The 13,915-nt window shown below is 40.8% G+C and overlaps 2 protein-coding genes across 4 annotated transcripts; both read right to left on the reverse strand.

Moving 5' to 3' along the window:
* Positions 1–320: 320 nt before the first annotated feature.
* Positions 321–5,408, reverse strand: LOC137852689 (probable 2-ketogluconate reductase). 3 transcript variants are annotated; one of them, XM_068674681.1, is made up of 6 exons: positions 5,273–5,408; positions 3,963–4,347; positions 2,846–3,017; positions 1,594–1,772; positions 925–1,021; positions 321–600 (listed from the first exon to the last, which is right to left on the reverse strand). In XM_068674681.1, the coding sequence occupies exons 2-6, from the start codon at positions 4,342–4,344 to the stop codon at positions 447–449; spliced, it is 984 nt and encodes a 327-aa protein (XP_068530782.1). In that variant the 5' UTR covers positions 4,345–4,347; positions 5,273–5,408; the 3' UTR covers positions 321–446. The 3 variants fall into 3 exon arrangements, with proteins under 3 accessions (XP_068530782.1, XP_068530781.1, XP_068530780.1); XM_068674680.1 differs by lacking the exon at positions 5,273–5,408 and adding an exon at positions 5,160–5,180; XM_068674679.1 differs by lacking the exon at positions 5,273–5,408 and adding an exon at positions 4,448–5,022.
* Positions 5,409–5,468: 60 nt separating this feature from the next.
* LOC137850910 (putative 2-hydroxyacid dehydrogenase SH0752) lies at positions 5,469–13,864 on the reverse strand. Its single transcript, XM_068671437.1, is given in 5 exon segments — positions 5,469–7,754; positions 9,778–9,800; positions 9,802–10,017; positions 11,536–11,859; positions 11,861–13,864. Coding segments are annotated over 5 exon segments (876 nt in total). The 5' UTR covers positions 11,966–13,864; the 3' UTR covers positions 5,469–7,546.
* Between the last annotated feature and the right edge of the window lie 51 nt (positions 13,865–13,915).

Here is a 13,915-nt window from a genome sequence, read left to right on the forward strand (position 1 = left end):
TCTCCAAAGAAAGAATAGTTCCATTGCTGCTGGACTTTCAGGAGCAGTTGGTCTAAAATGCTGTCTGCAGTTTGCCGCAGTTTGCTGTAGGTCATGAGCGGCACCAAAATACAGGGCTACGTAATGACTAAAATGTCCTTTGGTTTAGTGTTACGTTGATCTGCCATTCTAAGAGGATGCAAACAGCATGAATCGTACCAATTTAAGACTTGAGTTTCTCACTGAAGTTCATGACAAAATATGGAAGTTTTTCACACAGAATCACTTTTTGTTATTTCAATAAATTAAAACCACTAAACCCATAAATTAAAACCATCTAATTAAAATCATACTTCTACATTTATTCTGTACGACATACATAGGCTAATTACATTAAACATTATCAAATTACTGTTTCCTCACACTAGGATAAACACTATTGATGTTAACATTAAATGCAAGCCACTTTACAGTAATACTTCATAAGGGATAGGACGATTTGTAAGAGCTGCTTGTATGCTTTCAGTCATGTTTTCCATCATAACGAGGCGTGTCTTTTTGGTGGCACTTCCAATGTGAGGAGTTATTAAAACATTCTCCATTTTTAACAAAGGGTGATCCCTGGGAAAAGAAAAGAAATGCTGAGGTATTCAATCAGAGAGCGTGCTTCTTCAGCACCTGCTGAAGATGCTTAAAATAGTAATTAAAAACTAATTGTATGACTTTAGTGTACTAAGAGTTCAAACTGATACCTGGCTTTTTATTTAATAAATCTTCCAAATGAGTCAGCATGGATTTTGTTCGGCTGCTACAGAAGGACTGGGGACATCATTTCAATAGGACTAGTGCACATGCATTATGTACAGGATTACTAACAAGATTATGTAATTTCTCACATGCCCATAAACTTGTATGCACACACATTACCTTAATTACATGCCCTACCTTGGTAAAGGTTCAGGATATGTCACATCCAGAGCAGCCGCCTTAATAACCTTGTTTTGAAGGGCTTCCACCAAATCATCCTGATCTACAACCAGACCTAGGTTACAGTAAGAAAGATACTCTCATTTTTGTATTCCACACAGTTCTTTCACCATCTTTTTTGGCATGATGGTTAAGCAAATTGTAGTGCTAGTGATGTTCACAAAGCAGAAATAGCAGCAGAGGGTGCTCAACCAGAAGGAGGAAGCTTGGGTACACACATCAGAGTTGGACAATTGGGAATTTTAAAAGGCAGGATGTAGCAGCATAAAATAAAGTACAGCACCAGGCTTCAGAGTGAGCTTTGCCACCTAGATCTATGTTAGGAAGCACACTTCATTAAGTAGAGAAGAAAATAAAACGCTTAAGTAAGACGTTATATAAACACACACGGGTTTCTGACACTCCAAACTCAGTCACATTTTAGAGACGTACTTACTCATTATGGAAATGCTTAAATATTTTGCTGAGATATGACCATGGGCTAAATAATCTAGTAATCAGAAATTTAATTGAAAATTTCAGAGTAACAGACTCTTTATTGGAGTTGGGTTTTCCCAGGTCTTTCGATATAAAAACTTAATAAAATTACATTATGGTTCACTGGCGGTTATCTATACTGTACCCTACCTCTGCTGATGTTAATGAGAGTAGCTGTGGGTTTCATCAGCTGTAGTTCCCTCTTCCCAATCAGTTTGTGTGTCTGAGGTGTCAGGTTCACAGCTAGCATCACAAAATCTGACTGCTGGAGCAAATCATCTATCTTCTTACAGTAGATGGCTCCAACAGCATTTTCTTCTTCCTTGTTTCTGGGAGGGGAGGGAAGGGAGGAGGAGAAAATTAAAGTCTAATCGTAAGCAATAAGTTGTAGGAAAAGTTCAAATCAGCATTAGAGAAAATGCTTCTTTATTTTTTCATTAAGAAGCAGCTAGCTAGTCATCTGACTGAAATTCAATAAGGAAAAATTTTAAGCTCTGTTTCCCACAATATCAAGTGCACTACACAAACGTGTGCAGTACTATACCCATGGGAGGAAAGTAAGAAATGCACATAAATGCAATGAATAAATAATAAAATAAATGTACTTATATCACAGCTTCTGGATGTAAGAATTGGTTCTTTTCTGACCCAAATGCAAAACCGATGTCTGACATGAATTCCCTTCCCTGTGAAAAGTAACTCATCTGAAAATTGCTGAGGAAACAGATGAGGCAGGGCAGGGCAATTTTCAGAAATCTGTGTCACCAGCACTCTGCTTCCTATGAGTACCAGCACTGTCTCACTGAAACTACCTACTGAGATGCTGGATCAGCCAGCATTTTGATCCATATCAGGATAAATCAGGGCATGCATTGCCTTGCTCCCACCAGGTTCCCACAGAAGTAAATGAGGCACGGTATGTGGGAGCGGGCCCTGACAAACAGGTACACAGAAAGGCACGTGTGTTTCATACAGAAGACAGCCAAAGGGCTGGCAAGTCCAGTTCTCGTGGCCAGCTGATTCTAAAAGGATGACTGAGGTATTTCTACCTGCATCCCTGCTACATGTACGTCACAGCAGCTCCCTGGTTTGGTTTCAGCCCAGCCCACTCACCATGAACTTTCCTGATGGCTTGGACTTTTGGATGAACCTGCCCATGGTCTCCATGCTGAACACCTGGGCCCTGGCCAGAGAGGCCTCTGCCCTGCTGGCCATGTTATCACTTAGGGAGCAGCTCCCCTCGCTGCTTCCCAACACCTACAATATTCAACAGTAATGCAGAGAACATATCATCCTATCCTAACACGTGGGGCATACGAGATTAATTTGTCAGTGAAAGCTATGAATAATGTTCAAAAGCAGTGACAAAGTAGACTTTCCATGGAGCTGTAACTGTTTTTACCTCTGTTTCCTGTTGTGGTACAAAATTTTCATTTCAAAGGCTTTGGCTCTCTCAGCCACTTTGTAGCCAATGGTGCCCATTCCAATGATCCCTAGAGTAGCTCCAGAAACCTCAGCACCCAGCCAGTTGGCAGGGAAATATTCAGTGTCAGGGGAAACCGCCATTTGATAGCCTTAGGGGAAAGAAAAAAAAAAAGGGAAAATGTCATGTAAAGAATTGTACGGCTCCTGGCATCTGGTTACTTTTTATCATAACACAACACAGAAACAGAGGAACAATAACATAATGCTATTGTGTTTCTGGACAAGACTCAAAAAATGCTGCACTGGCAACACAATTTCTTACATTGATTCCTTCCTTGGGATATAAGTGTATCCAGACTCTTTTTGGAAGACAAGGAAAGGAAGGGCCAAAGCAGCAACCTCACTTTGATGTACAACACCAAACCTACTCATAATCTTTCTTTGTCTGCAGTACAAATTATTGTTCAATTAAAATGCACCTCAGCAATACAGCTTTCTACTCATGGTATTTCATCACCAGCACTAATGTAACTGACAGTGCCACAGATATCACCTATGCTGTAGGCACTGAATAGTGTAACTGATGAAATACATGTTGTAGTACCATCAAAAGACTTTCAGCGAAGCCAAAATATGTTTCCCAGCCATCTTACAGAAACACCATAGCTCACAGGGAGAAGAAATACAGTGCACGGTGGACAAATTTCTGGACAGTTTGTTCATAATGACTCAAATTGGTATCAGCTTGGCAAAGACAGGCTTCAGGGTTCCTTGCAAATAACTTTGTTTATTAAAACTTGAAAAGCAAGACTGCAGTGAACATGTAGAATGAGTAAGTGGCTATGGACTGAAGGAGAAGAAGCCTGAACTTAGGGCCATCTGGAAAAATTAATGTATCTACCTTGATAATAAATCTGTTCAGAAATTGAATGCACCATGTGCAAGTTCTCATCAGCACGACAGATTAATATCTCCATCTTCATATTTTTCTGTATTTCTACTATTAAGCTTACCTTCACAGCAGCACACACTTTCTAATTCCATGTTTTGAACAGCCAGCTTTTCTTTAAAAAGGCTGAAAGCATTTCAATTACCTTCCACAAGTCTCCTGGAGGATGCCAGCATCAAAGCCATCCCCAAGTCTGCAGTGTCAGTGGAAACAATAAATGGAGTGTTAGACACTTTCACACCATAGCGGGAGAGGAGGTTCAGGTCCAAATGGTCTATTCCCACTCCAGAGCTTGCAACTATCTTCAAGTTAGGTAGGCTCTGGAGTAATTCTTCATTAATAACTGGTTTGTGATACCACATATAAATAGCTCTGATCTTTTTGCCGAGAATTGTCTTGTTTTCGTTATATTCTTTCATGGTGATGAGACAAAAATGTTCCTTCAGAACTTCAGCATGATCTTCATATACTCCATGCTTCTCTCCTATACAGTCAATTAGCACACAAGGCAGCTTCTGATCCTCCATGCCCTACAAAAACGAGAAACCAAGAGGACATCTCCTTAAGTGAGTCATTATACCTTTTTTAAAAAACAGGAATCAACTGGCTCTATTACACGCCTTTTCTTACTTGATGATAGAGTTGGCTAAAGACAGTCACTCCCACATGCAGAACTTCTGTGTTCCATTTTTATGCAGCCTTGTTAATAAGACAACACATTATTGTTTCTAGCATACCAGCCAGGCTAACACTTGACCAAAAGAGCTACTGTTCAATGTTCAGTCCATTCAGAGGCCAGCATCTTGATAATTTACGAATGTGGCCATAAGAGTTCAAAACTATCTTTTAGCCCCCAAGTTCTGCTTTCAATTTCCATATATGCAGTCACGTCGATTAAAAAGCATGAATGAGATTATGTCAGGAAAAGCCTTCTTGAATAAAACCACTACAATTTGTTAACTACAGACTCTGGAGTTAGCAATTTACTTCCTCAGTGTAAGATTGCCCCTTTTTTTCCCCTTAAATCTTCAGTATCTTGACACCTCTGCAGCCTGCTGACTGAAAACCAAGTCCCACTGCTCCTGCCCTGGTCCCTGGGAGGGACAAGCACCCTCCTTCTCCCCCCAGCCCTGCAGCCGCTGCAGCACGCATTTCACGGCTGTTTCAGCAAGCAGGGTGGGATGTGCCCTGCATGAAGCCCCCTCTGCGGACTCTCGCCGCCTTCCCGAGGAGCCTGCAGGTGGAGCTGAAGACGAGAGCATTCCCGAAGGGCAGCCCAGCGCCTGGCAGGACTCGCCCTGGCCCTGTGGGACGCCCCCAGCCAGGCCGGCTCCCCTCTCACCGGGGGCCGCTCGGCCCCGCTGAGGCAGCGCCGGGCTCGGGGCCGCCCTGAGGCGCCTGAGGCGGGGCGGCCGCCGCCGGGCCCCGGCGGGCCGGAGCCCCCACAGCGCTCACCTCCGCCGCTCGCCGCCGCCGCTGCCGGGGAGAATCGGGGCTGTGGGGAAGGAGGAGGAGCAGGAGGAGGTGCTGTCTCCTGGGAGAGGTGTCTGGGAGGAGGTCAGGCTGCCCGTGGCCTCGGCTGCTGCCTTCAGACCGTGCACATATATATATTGGGTTTTTCAGAAGCGTGCTGCTTTTGTGCTGTTGATACTTTCAGAATAAAGAAGATTTTGTGTTAATGTCGTGTTTGCTTTCCTTTCATCCATACCCTCTTTGAGTAGGAGGCATGGTCCTATTCCTCTGGTGGGTCATAAAGTGATGTGCGCTTGAATTACTGCTGCGTGAGGAGTCTGTGACCGGCAGACACCAGTGACAGATCTCACTGCAAGCACGGAGAATACTCCCGGTGCTCCTCTGAGATGTAAGGAGCCGGGACAGGCCAAGAGTGGTCGTTCATGGCAGCTGTCACCCCTGTTACAGGCAGTCCTGTGTCTATCCCAGATGAGAAATGTGTAAACGTTTTCCTGTCATGGTGACTTGCACCATAAATCACAGGTAATGAAGGTTGCTGAGTATTGTTTCAGTATTTTGTTCACTAAATACATGCTGGAGTGATTCCCCCTAATATAAAGGCGACGAGCAGCCACTCAAGGAGGGACCTGACCTGTGTGATGAAAGCAGCTCAGGAGCCAGAAATCCCTCCTTCTGCCTGGGGCCAGGTTATCTCTTTTCTTTCCAAGCTGAGAAATAACTCACTTGCAAACGTCTGGGCTTCCCTTGAGCACTGCAACACTCTGAGATGGTGCAATCGTATACAATTGTATCTCCTCCAATTCTACCAAACACATTTGGATATGCTGTACAGAGAAGCAATCAAGTTCAACACAAGGTCCTCTGTAAAATAACCAAGAAGAGATAAAGGATAATAAAAAATTGTAATAATTGTACAAAATTATACAAAGCCATAAACTGTTATCCTCTTGATGACTTTGGAATACATTTGTTCACATGGATTTCAAGTTTGCACAGTTAGACTTTAAACTAAAAACTCATTAACTAACAAGATGGAGTTAAAGCGTATTAACTGGATTCCTAGTATAAGCAGGGTTTTTTGATCTTTCAAAAGACAAAAAAAAAAAAAAAGCAATAAACACTTAATGCTTACACATTCCATGTTCCACATCAACCTCTTGCAAGTCTGCTGATGGGGCATAATAGGTGATCTTTTAACTTGGTGCTTATGCAAGGATGCCTGAGATCAAAGGACCATTGTAAAGCAGAAGACACAAGTTTGCTCTAGCTATAAGTCTAGGAAGAAAGTCTACCAAATTTTAGTACTGAAAGTAAAAAAAAAAAGGGGGGGGGGGGAAACATTTCAAAGTACACTACAATAGTTACCCTTCATATATCAAATCAACAAATTTGGATCAACAAAATGAAAACACAACTAGCCAAAGAATAACCAAACAATAATAGTCAAAGCGATGTTACTGTTTTTTAAGCAAAAATCCAGGATTTATGCGTCAAATGTTGAGAAAGTGCCTCCATGAGGCACCACACTGGTAGACATGCCCATAGCCTCTGGGCCCAAGATATGTGTAGTACTTCAGCTTTGTATTGGGGAAATAAGCCTGTGGGGAGCGAAAATTTGGGACAATACAGCAGGTCTAAGAAGGAGTGATGATTCAAGCCACTTCCACACATTCATGGTATGTTACATCTTCAGATAAAAGAATTGAGAGAAACAGCGATGTAGTTTTAAAAAGTGATTTTGTGGAGTAGTTTACTGCTCCCCTGGCACACAAGTTCCTTCCTGTTGTTTCCTGGCGCCTACACTTCCCTTTGGCCTGTTATCAGTCTCAGCATCTGGGCTGCCTCCCATTCTTATTCAAAGCACTTTCACAGAAAAGCCAGGAGTGTAGGGGCTGTCTCTGCCAGACCCCTGCCTCTGGGCATCTGGCAGGGCTCACTCAGTGTTTAAGAGAAATAAGCACAGATGACAACGTGGGCAGTGATTCTGGGCAGGTGATATCCAAAGCTGCAGCCCCAAAAAAACAGTCTGCAGAACTACCACCAGCATCCCTGTTGGTCAACTATGGCACTTAATTTGTAATAACAGTCTGTCTGATTGCTATTTTCAGGTAATAATCTGAGACGGAAAACAGAGTGGAAAGGGAGAGGAAGAAATTTTCACCATGTCTGATCTGCCTGCAGTACATGCACCAGCTGTGTGGTTCATGCAGTGCGGTGCTACATGCACCACAGCAGGAGCTGGCTCATGTTTTGTACTCAGGCCAGTGAACTGTTCTTAATATTACCTTGGCTGATGTTAATGAGAGTAACTGTGGGTTTCATCAGGTCAATCTCTCCTTTCCCAATCAGCTTGTGTGTCTGAGGTGTCAGACTCACTACCACCATTGCAAAATTCGCCTGCTGGATCAAATCAACTATCTTTTTACAGTAAATGGCACCAACATCCTGCTGTTCCTGCTCTTTCCTGATGGGGAAATAAGGGATCACACTGCAACACCTACAGCCTGATTATCTCATCCATGAAACAAACCGGTGGCAGATTAAAGTGTGTTTAGTGTCAGTGGGCTGTTTAGGCCCTTATTCTGCAAGGTAGCAAGTCCTACTGCAGGGGATGGATTGCACACTTGCCTCTCAGCCACTGTGGTGCAGGATCCATTGGCTTATTTTAGTGTCTGTAAGTGGACTGAAGTTAAGCACTGCGAAGGATGTCAGCACGTGGTCTGTTCTCCAGGATCCTCTGTGGGAAAGGCGCACCTCACAGGATGCAGTAATCACTCAAAACAGAGTTGTCAGGTTCATGAGAATTCATCCATGGGACCTCTGAGTGTGCTGGTGGTCCTCATCCTGTTGCCATCATCCAGCAAGCCTGTCATTCGGTGATGAGAGGAATCAGCAAGAAAATGCTTTGGCAATTTATGATGGGCCCTGGCTGCTCCAGAACTTTCATGAAATAAAGCGTTCAACACAAACCATTACCAAACTAGACAGAGATTTTTAATTTGAACATTTCACAGTAAAAAAGGATACTTGCCATTTCTGCTGTTCATTGTAAACTTAGCTGCCTGGACTTTGGGAACTAAGGAAGCAATGATAGGAGACTACATGTACAGTATTTTGCTCCTGATTGCAAGAGAATGACTTTGAATTATCTCACCCCTTATCTAGAAATAAATAAAGAAGTAACATAAAGAAAATAACTTCAGCATCGCTTAGGACCATGTGTCTCCTAACATCCATTTTGTTGTTTTCTTTCAGTGTCTGAGTCAACAAACAGTGAATAAGCGGGAAAAGAACAGACTGGAATTACCCCAGTTTTGTAGCACTCAGAATGCATCTTGCTTCAGCACACAACCTTGAAATGTACTTTAAAATAGGTAGGTTTCTTTTGTTGCACTGTGCACTGATAATTCATCATTACACTCTTAGGTGAATATCAAGGAGCAAAACATATTAAACAGAGGAAGATAATGAAGACTAGCAGGAAAAAAAAAAGAATTTGTGCTTTATTTTCTCTTTTATAAACTCTGAAAGATCACTTTATAAATTCTCAAGAACTGAAGGAGGGAGTTTTCTAGTTGTTTTTTTTTTTTTTTTTCCAATGTGGGTTTGCTCAGTTGTTGCTATAATTTCTGAAGTAACAGGAATTCCAAATATGGCTAGAGATTTCCAGACTTATGGCTAGAGATTTCCATCCTTGTGGTTTGGCTAGAGCAGCAACTCTTCTGCTGCAGTCTATGTATGGCGAAAATCACTCAAAGACAGTGGTACTAGTACTGCAGCTTCTCCCTTCAACCAGGGAGGAGTAAAGTTGTCTCAGGGTAGGTCATGGTCTATAGCAGTAAATATTTGCTCTTCTTCTTGGCTTCACCCAGCCTGATTGCAGATGTCTTAAGTTGTACATGGGAAGCTTTTTCCCCTTTATATCAGAGCCCCCTGCCAAATCTCTAACTAAGCTCAGATTCCCAGACACGCAATTTAAAAGGGGCAAGTAATAAAGAGTGAAATCCAGTTAAATATTTGGCAAAGTTCTTACGGACTTGAAGAGAAACAAGGTTTTCTCAAGATCAGCAATCATTTAATCAGTCCTCAGATTTTCCTAAGTATTCCCTTTCTAATTTTTCAGTCACTCAGAATTTCAGCAAGATCAAAATCCCCCTTTGACATAGGGGAAAAAAAATAAACAAATGGCAGAGTTATATGTCACTACGGTAAAGCATAAGAATAAAAAAGGTATAAGGCTTGATTTTCCTTTTTCTGCTCATTTCTCCAGGAAACCATGGAAATTGTGACATTAAAGCTAAATTAAATTCCCTAGTGTTGTTTAATCACCAAATGATGCAAACACAAGACTGTTTTGATGCAACCATTCTTTTCTTTTCTTGTAATCCTGGCCCTATTCTTTCATTCCTTGCTGTGCTGACATAATTCCTTGAAATGGAAGTACAGGCTATCTAAAAGGCAATTTCTGCTGTAAACAGGGTCTTCACCTCTGTGTCCTGTTGTGGCACAAAAATCTTCATTTCAAATGCTTTGGATCTCTGTGCAATCTTACACCCAATGCTGCCTGTGCCAATGATTCCCAGAGTAGCTCCAGTAACTTGAACTCCTAGAAAATAAGCTTCACAGTGAACTTCAGTAAACTTGAAGTACACAAAAACCATTCCAATATGAAAAATGAATTGGGTCCTACACAGAGGAACAAGAAAAAATAGTCTATGCTTGAGGTGCTACTATAACACACACGTTTAACATTCAAAAACACAGTTTTAAATAGCAATGCTTTTTGTAATCTCCTAGGTTATTCCCTAATATATCATCTTTCCCTGCCATGTGTGTGATGTTCCCCACTTGTTCTCACCATACAACAAAATGCCTTTTGATATAATCTCCCCTAAAAATCCCTTTAGTGCTTTAGACTCAGAAGAATATTGACCTGTTCTGCATCAGTACTCAAAACAATTATTGCCAATAACACTGCAGAGGTTGGAAATGTTATGGGGAGAATAACACCAGATGTTGGTCATGCTATTTAGAATAAGAGCAGGTTTCCTGTTCATCTCTGCCACTCTTCTTTGACAGGGAAATGTGACTTCTTTAAAAATTACTTCTCAGTAATTTCCACAGATTATCTGTTAAACCTGCAAAATTGTGTATGGTTACACAAACAGAAAATAAACTTACATGCACAAAGAAACAGTTTATTAGTCTGATACTAAGGTGAAAGGCTTCTGATGTTTCAGTCTTACAACACTGCCAGTTCTTCTAAAACATAAGCAAAATATTATTAAAGTGAAATATATATAATATATATATGAAAGTGATATATATATACATATATACACACATATATACATATATGCCACAGGATAAAAACTCAGTCATGCCAGAGCAGAGAAATGCTGCCAGCAATAGTTTATGGAGATGGAAACAAGTCATTAATCTCCCCTTTAATCTGTCTCCTTCTTCTGAGGTAGAAAAAGATCTGGGGGGAGACACGTATCACTCCTTTGAGTTTCTATGAATCCTGTGGTAGAGGAGGCAGGTAAATTTAATAGGATAAATCTGAAGGATCCATTCCTGAAGCAGAAGCCATTCTAACCAAGCCAAGGATAGGTCTATCTGGGAAAAGAGCAATTAAAAAAAAATGAATAAATAAATAAATGAAACTGGAAAGGATGCTACTAGCAGGAACTGGAGCAGCATGCCTTGTCAGTCCCTGATGCCCCTTAAATTACTCAATTCCAGCCTCTAAGATCAAGCCCTGTCCACAAATGACAAAGTCATATTTGAGTACACCATGATAAGATTCTGCTCAAGTATTTTCAACCCAGGCTGTGAAACCTGTGAAAATGAACCTCTTTGATTTTATTTATACCTGTTTGAAATACGTGTTTGTGTATAAAGTAACAATTTTGATATATTTATGATATATAAAATATAGGAAGTGCTGGATTTGCCATCCTTGGAGGTATTTAGTGCATGTGACTCTTAGGCACGTGGTTTAGTGGTGGACTTGGTAGTGTGAGGTGATGGTTGGACTTGATCTCATGGGTGTTTTCCAACCTAAATGATTCTGTGATATCAAAATACAAATTATTCTATTTGTTAGCCCAACATACTTATTTTTTATGTTTTATTGCACTATGAATATCTCCAGATAAACAACTCCATTAAAGTCAAATTAATGGTATGTAAATCTTGTATGATTTCTAGAAGTTACAAAAGAACTGAAATGTTACCTTCTAGCAGTTACGTCTTCTAGCAGATGTCATCAACAAAGCCATCCCTGTATCTGCTGTGCTGCTAGAAACAGCACATGGAGCATTAGCCATTTTCACATCAAAACTACCTACAAGTTTCAGATCCAGGTGATCCATTCCTACTTTCAAATTTGCAATCACTTTCAAGTTTGGCAGGCTTTGGTGGAAGTCTTGGTCAATGACTGGTTTGTGCCACCACAATTAGATTGCGTGGACCTTTTTACTCAAATGCTTTCTGTCTTCAAGAAATTTCTTCACAGTGATGAGGTAGAATTGTTTTTTTTTCAGAAACTCCATGTGGCCATGCAAGTATCCCAGGTATTCCACCAATTTCATTTACCAAAAGTCCAGAGAGCACTCCGCCTTCCATAATCTGCACAAAGAAGAAAGACATAGTATCAGGAGAATTGCACATAATTATTTCCAGACATTTTAAAGAATCATCATTTTCTTGTCCTGTTTCATGACAACTGTGAAAAGAGATCTTATAAACCACTTATTTGAATAGAGAGGTAAATGAGCCAAGAAAAGAAATCACCCCTTTTAGTACACCATCAATTATATGCAACTGAGACAGGGAACAAGATAAAGGATGTTGATTCTGTAGGTCTTAGCTAGCACAATTGTATGTTGTATAATTGTATGTAAAAGACTGTATGCATAGATAATGGAACCAGCAAGAACTGGCTTGACTGCTGAAGTCTGTCAAAGAAAGGAAAGGTCAGGAGTTTAGCAGCAAGGAAGACTTCTGGCCTTCATCAGAAGACTGCCAGAGTATGCTGGAGGACCACCCAAGGACTCCAGTATGCATGTGAACAGGAGCGGGAACCTATGTTAATGAATCTTCGGAGATGAATATGCAAGAGCCTTACAGGAAATGAGTTGAATATGTATTTGTCCCACTAATATAAGCACACTGCCAGTAACCCCTAGTGTGTGTGTGTGTAAGGCGGAGCGATGCCTCCCACACCCAGTGCCCTAATGAAGAATACCTGCTTCATAACTAGTTACTGAGTTTTCACTGTGTCACAACAAACAAGCAAAATGAACAAAACAAAATAAAAAACAACACCCCAGTATTCACATAGTGAAGTCTGAACAAGTTCTGTCCCTTAGGGGCTGTAAAGTTTTATATCGCTATCACCAGGGTCAAAACATGCAATTATTTCTGATTAATTACTGAGTTTCAGACCGTAAGTATTCTGGTGTACAAATCTCCTTTCCTACCCTGAGATCATAAATTACTCTGTCTAAATATCTTACATTGAATCAAATCTTAAAATTCCTGAAAATAAATTCATTTCCTGAAAATAAATTGCATAGATTTGTCATGAACTTTGTGCTACAGGTTAATTTTTAAATGTTTTATTGCAGAGACTTTTGCAGCCTCCTGTCCTGAAGAGACACCAATGACTTCTTAACTGCAGCGCTTTCTCTTGAGGCGATCAGAAATTAACAATATAATAGTTGCTTAAGCAAGCATTTTCAAACAAGGACTTAAGCACTTGAATTATTTTTTTTTCCCCTTCAGGAATCAGAGACCACCTGTTTAAGGGTTCAAGGCAGTCTGGGAATAGACAGCTGTTTAAAAAAAATAGACCTTTTACAGTCACCATTGATTTTCCATAGCAATTCAGTAAAGAGCTGGCGGTGGGGAGAGGGCAGGGCAGTGTTCAAGGTCTGAAAATCTTGGAATCCCCTAGAGCAATGCCGACTGCTGACTTGTTAGCAGTATTTAGCTATCTGCATGTGAATGTCTTGCTCTTAGCTTGTCTAAAGTTACTGTGCTAAATCTTCATTTTACCATCACATCAAGAAGCCTGATCGATGAATAAGCCTGAATAATGAAGAGTCTTCATGGTTGTATGGAGGTTACAAATATTTTACTGCATTTTCTAATTGTATTGCTTGCTGATAGGAAGGCAAATGCAAGAAAAAGAAGTCTTTGGCTGGAAGTTAGCCCTGATCACAAATTTTGCTTTAGGCTGTGCCCTCATCCAGTTGATTTCACTGCTAGAACTACCACTGTTTCATGCTCAACAAAGCAAAAAAACAAACACACAATTGCTGTCTGCAGAGAGGAACTAAATTTACTGTGAGGATCCTGTCAGGTAAATCAAAGATATTTTTTCAATGTTTGGCTTCACTTTGATTTGACATGTAGGTGAGGCAGAGTTCTTCTTATAGTAGAAAACCTTAGGACTAAAATAATTTCAAAGGAGTTTGCTTTGTTGAGAGTTTTGACGTCCAAATAGAATATTGAAATATTGGCTAAAAAGATTTTTGGGATATGGTAACGTTTCTGTAGGGCATTAATGCTCAATTCACCTTAAATATATTTGAGAGTTTCATGCTAACTGCTCAA

This window comes from Anas acuta, chromosome 2, assembly GCF_963932015.1.
Source record: "Anas acuta chromosome 2, bAnaAcu1.1, whole genome shotgun sequence".
NCBI classification, from domain to species: Eukaryota; Metazoa; Chordata; class Aves; order Anseriformes; family Anatidae; genus Anas; species Anas acuta.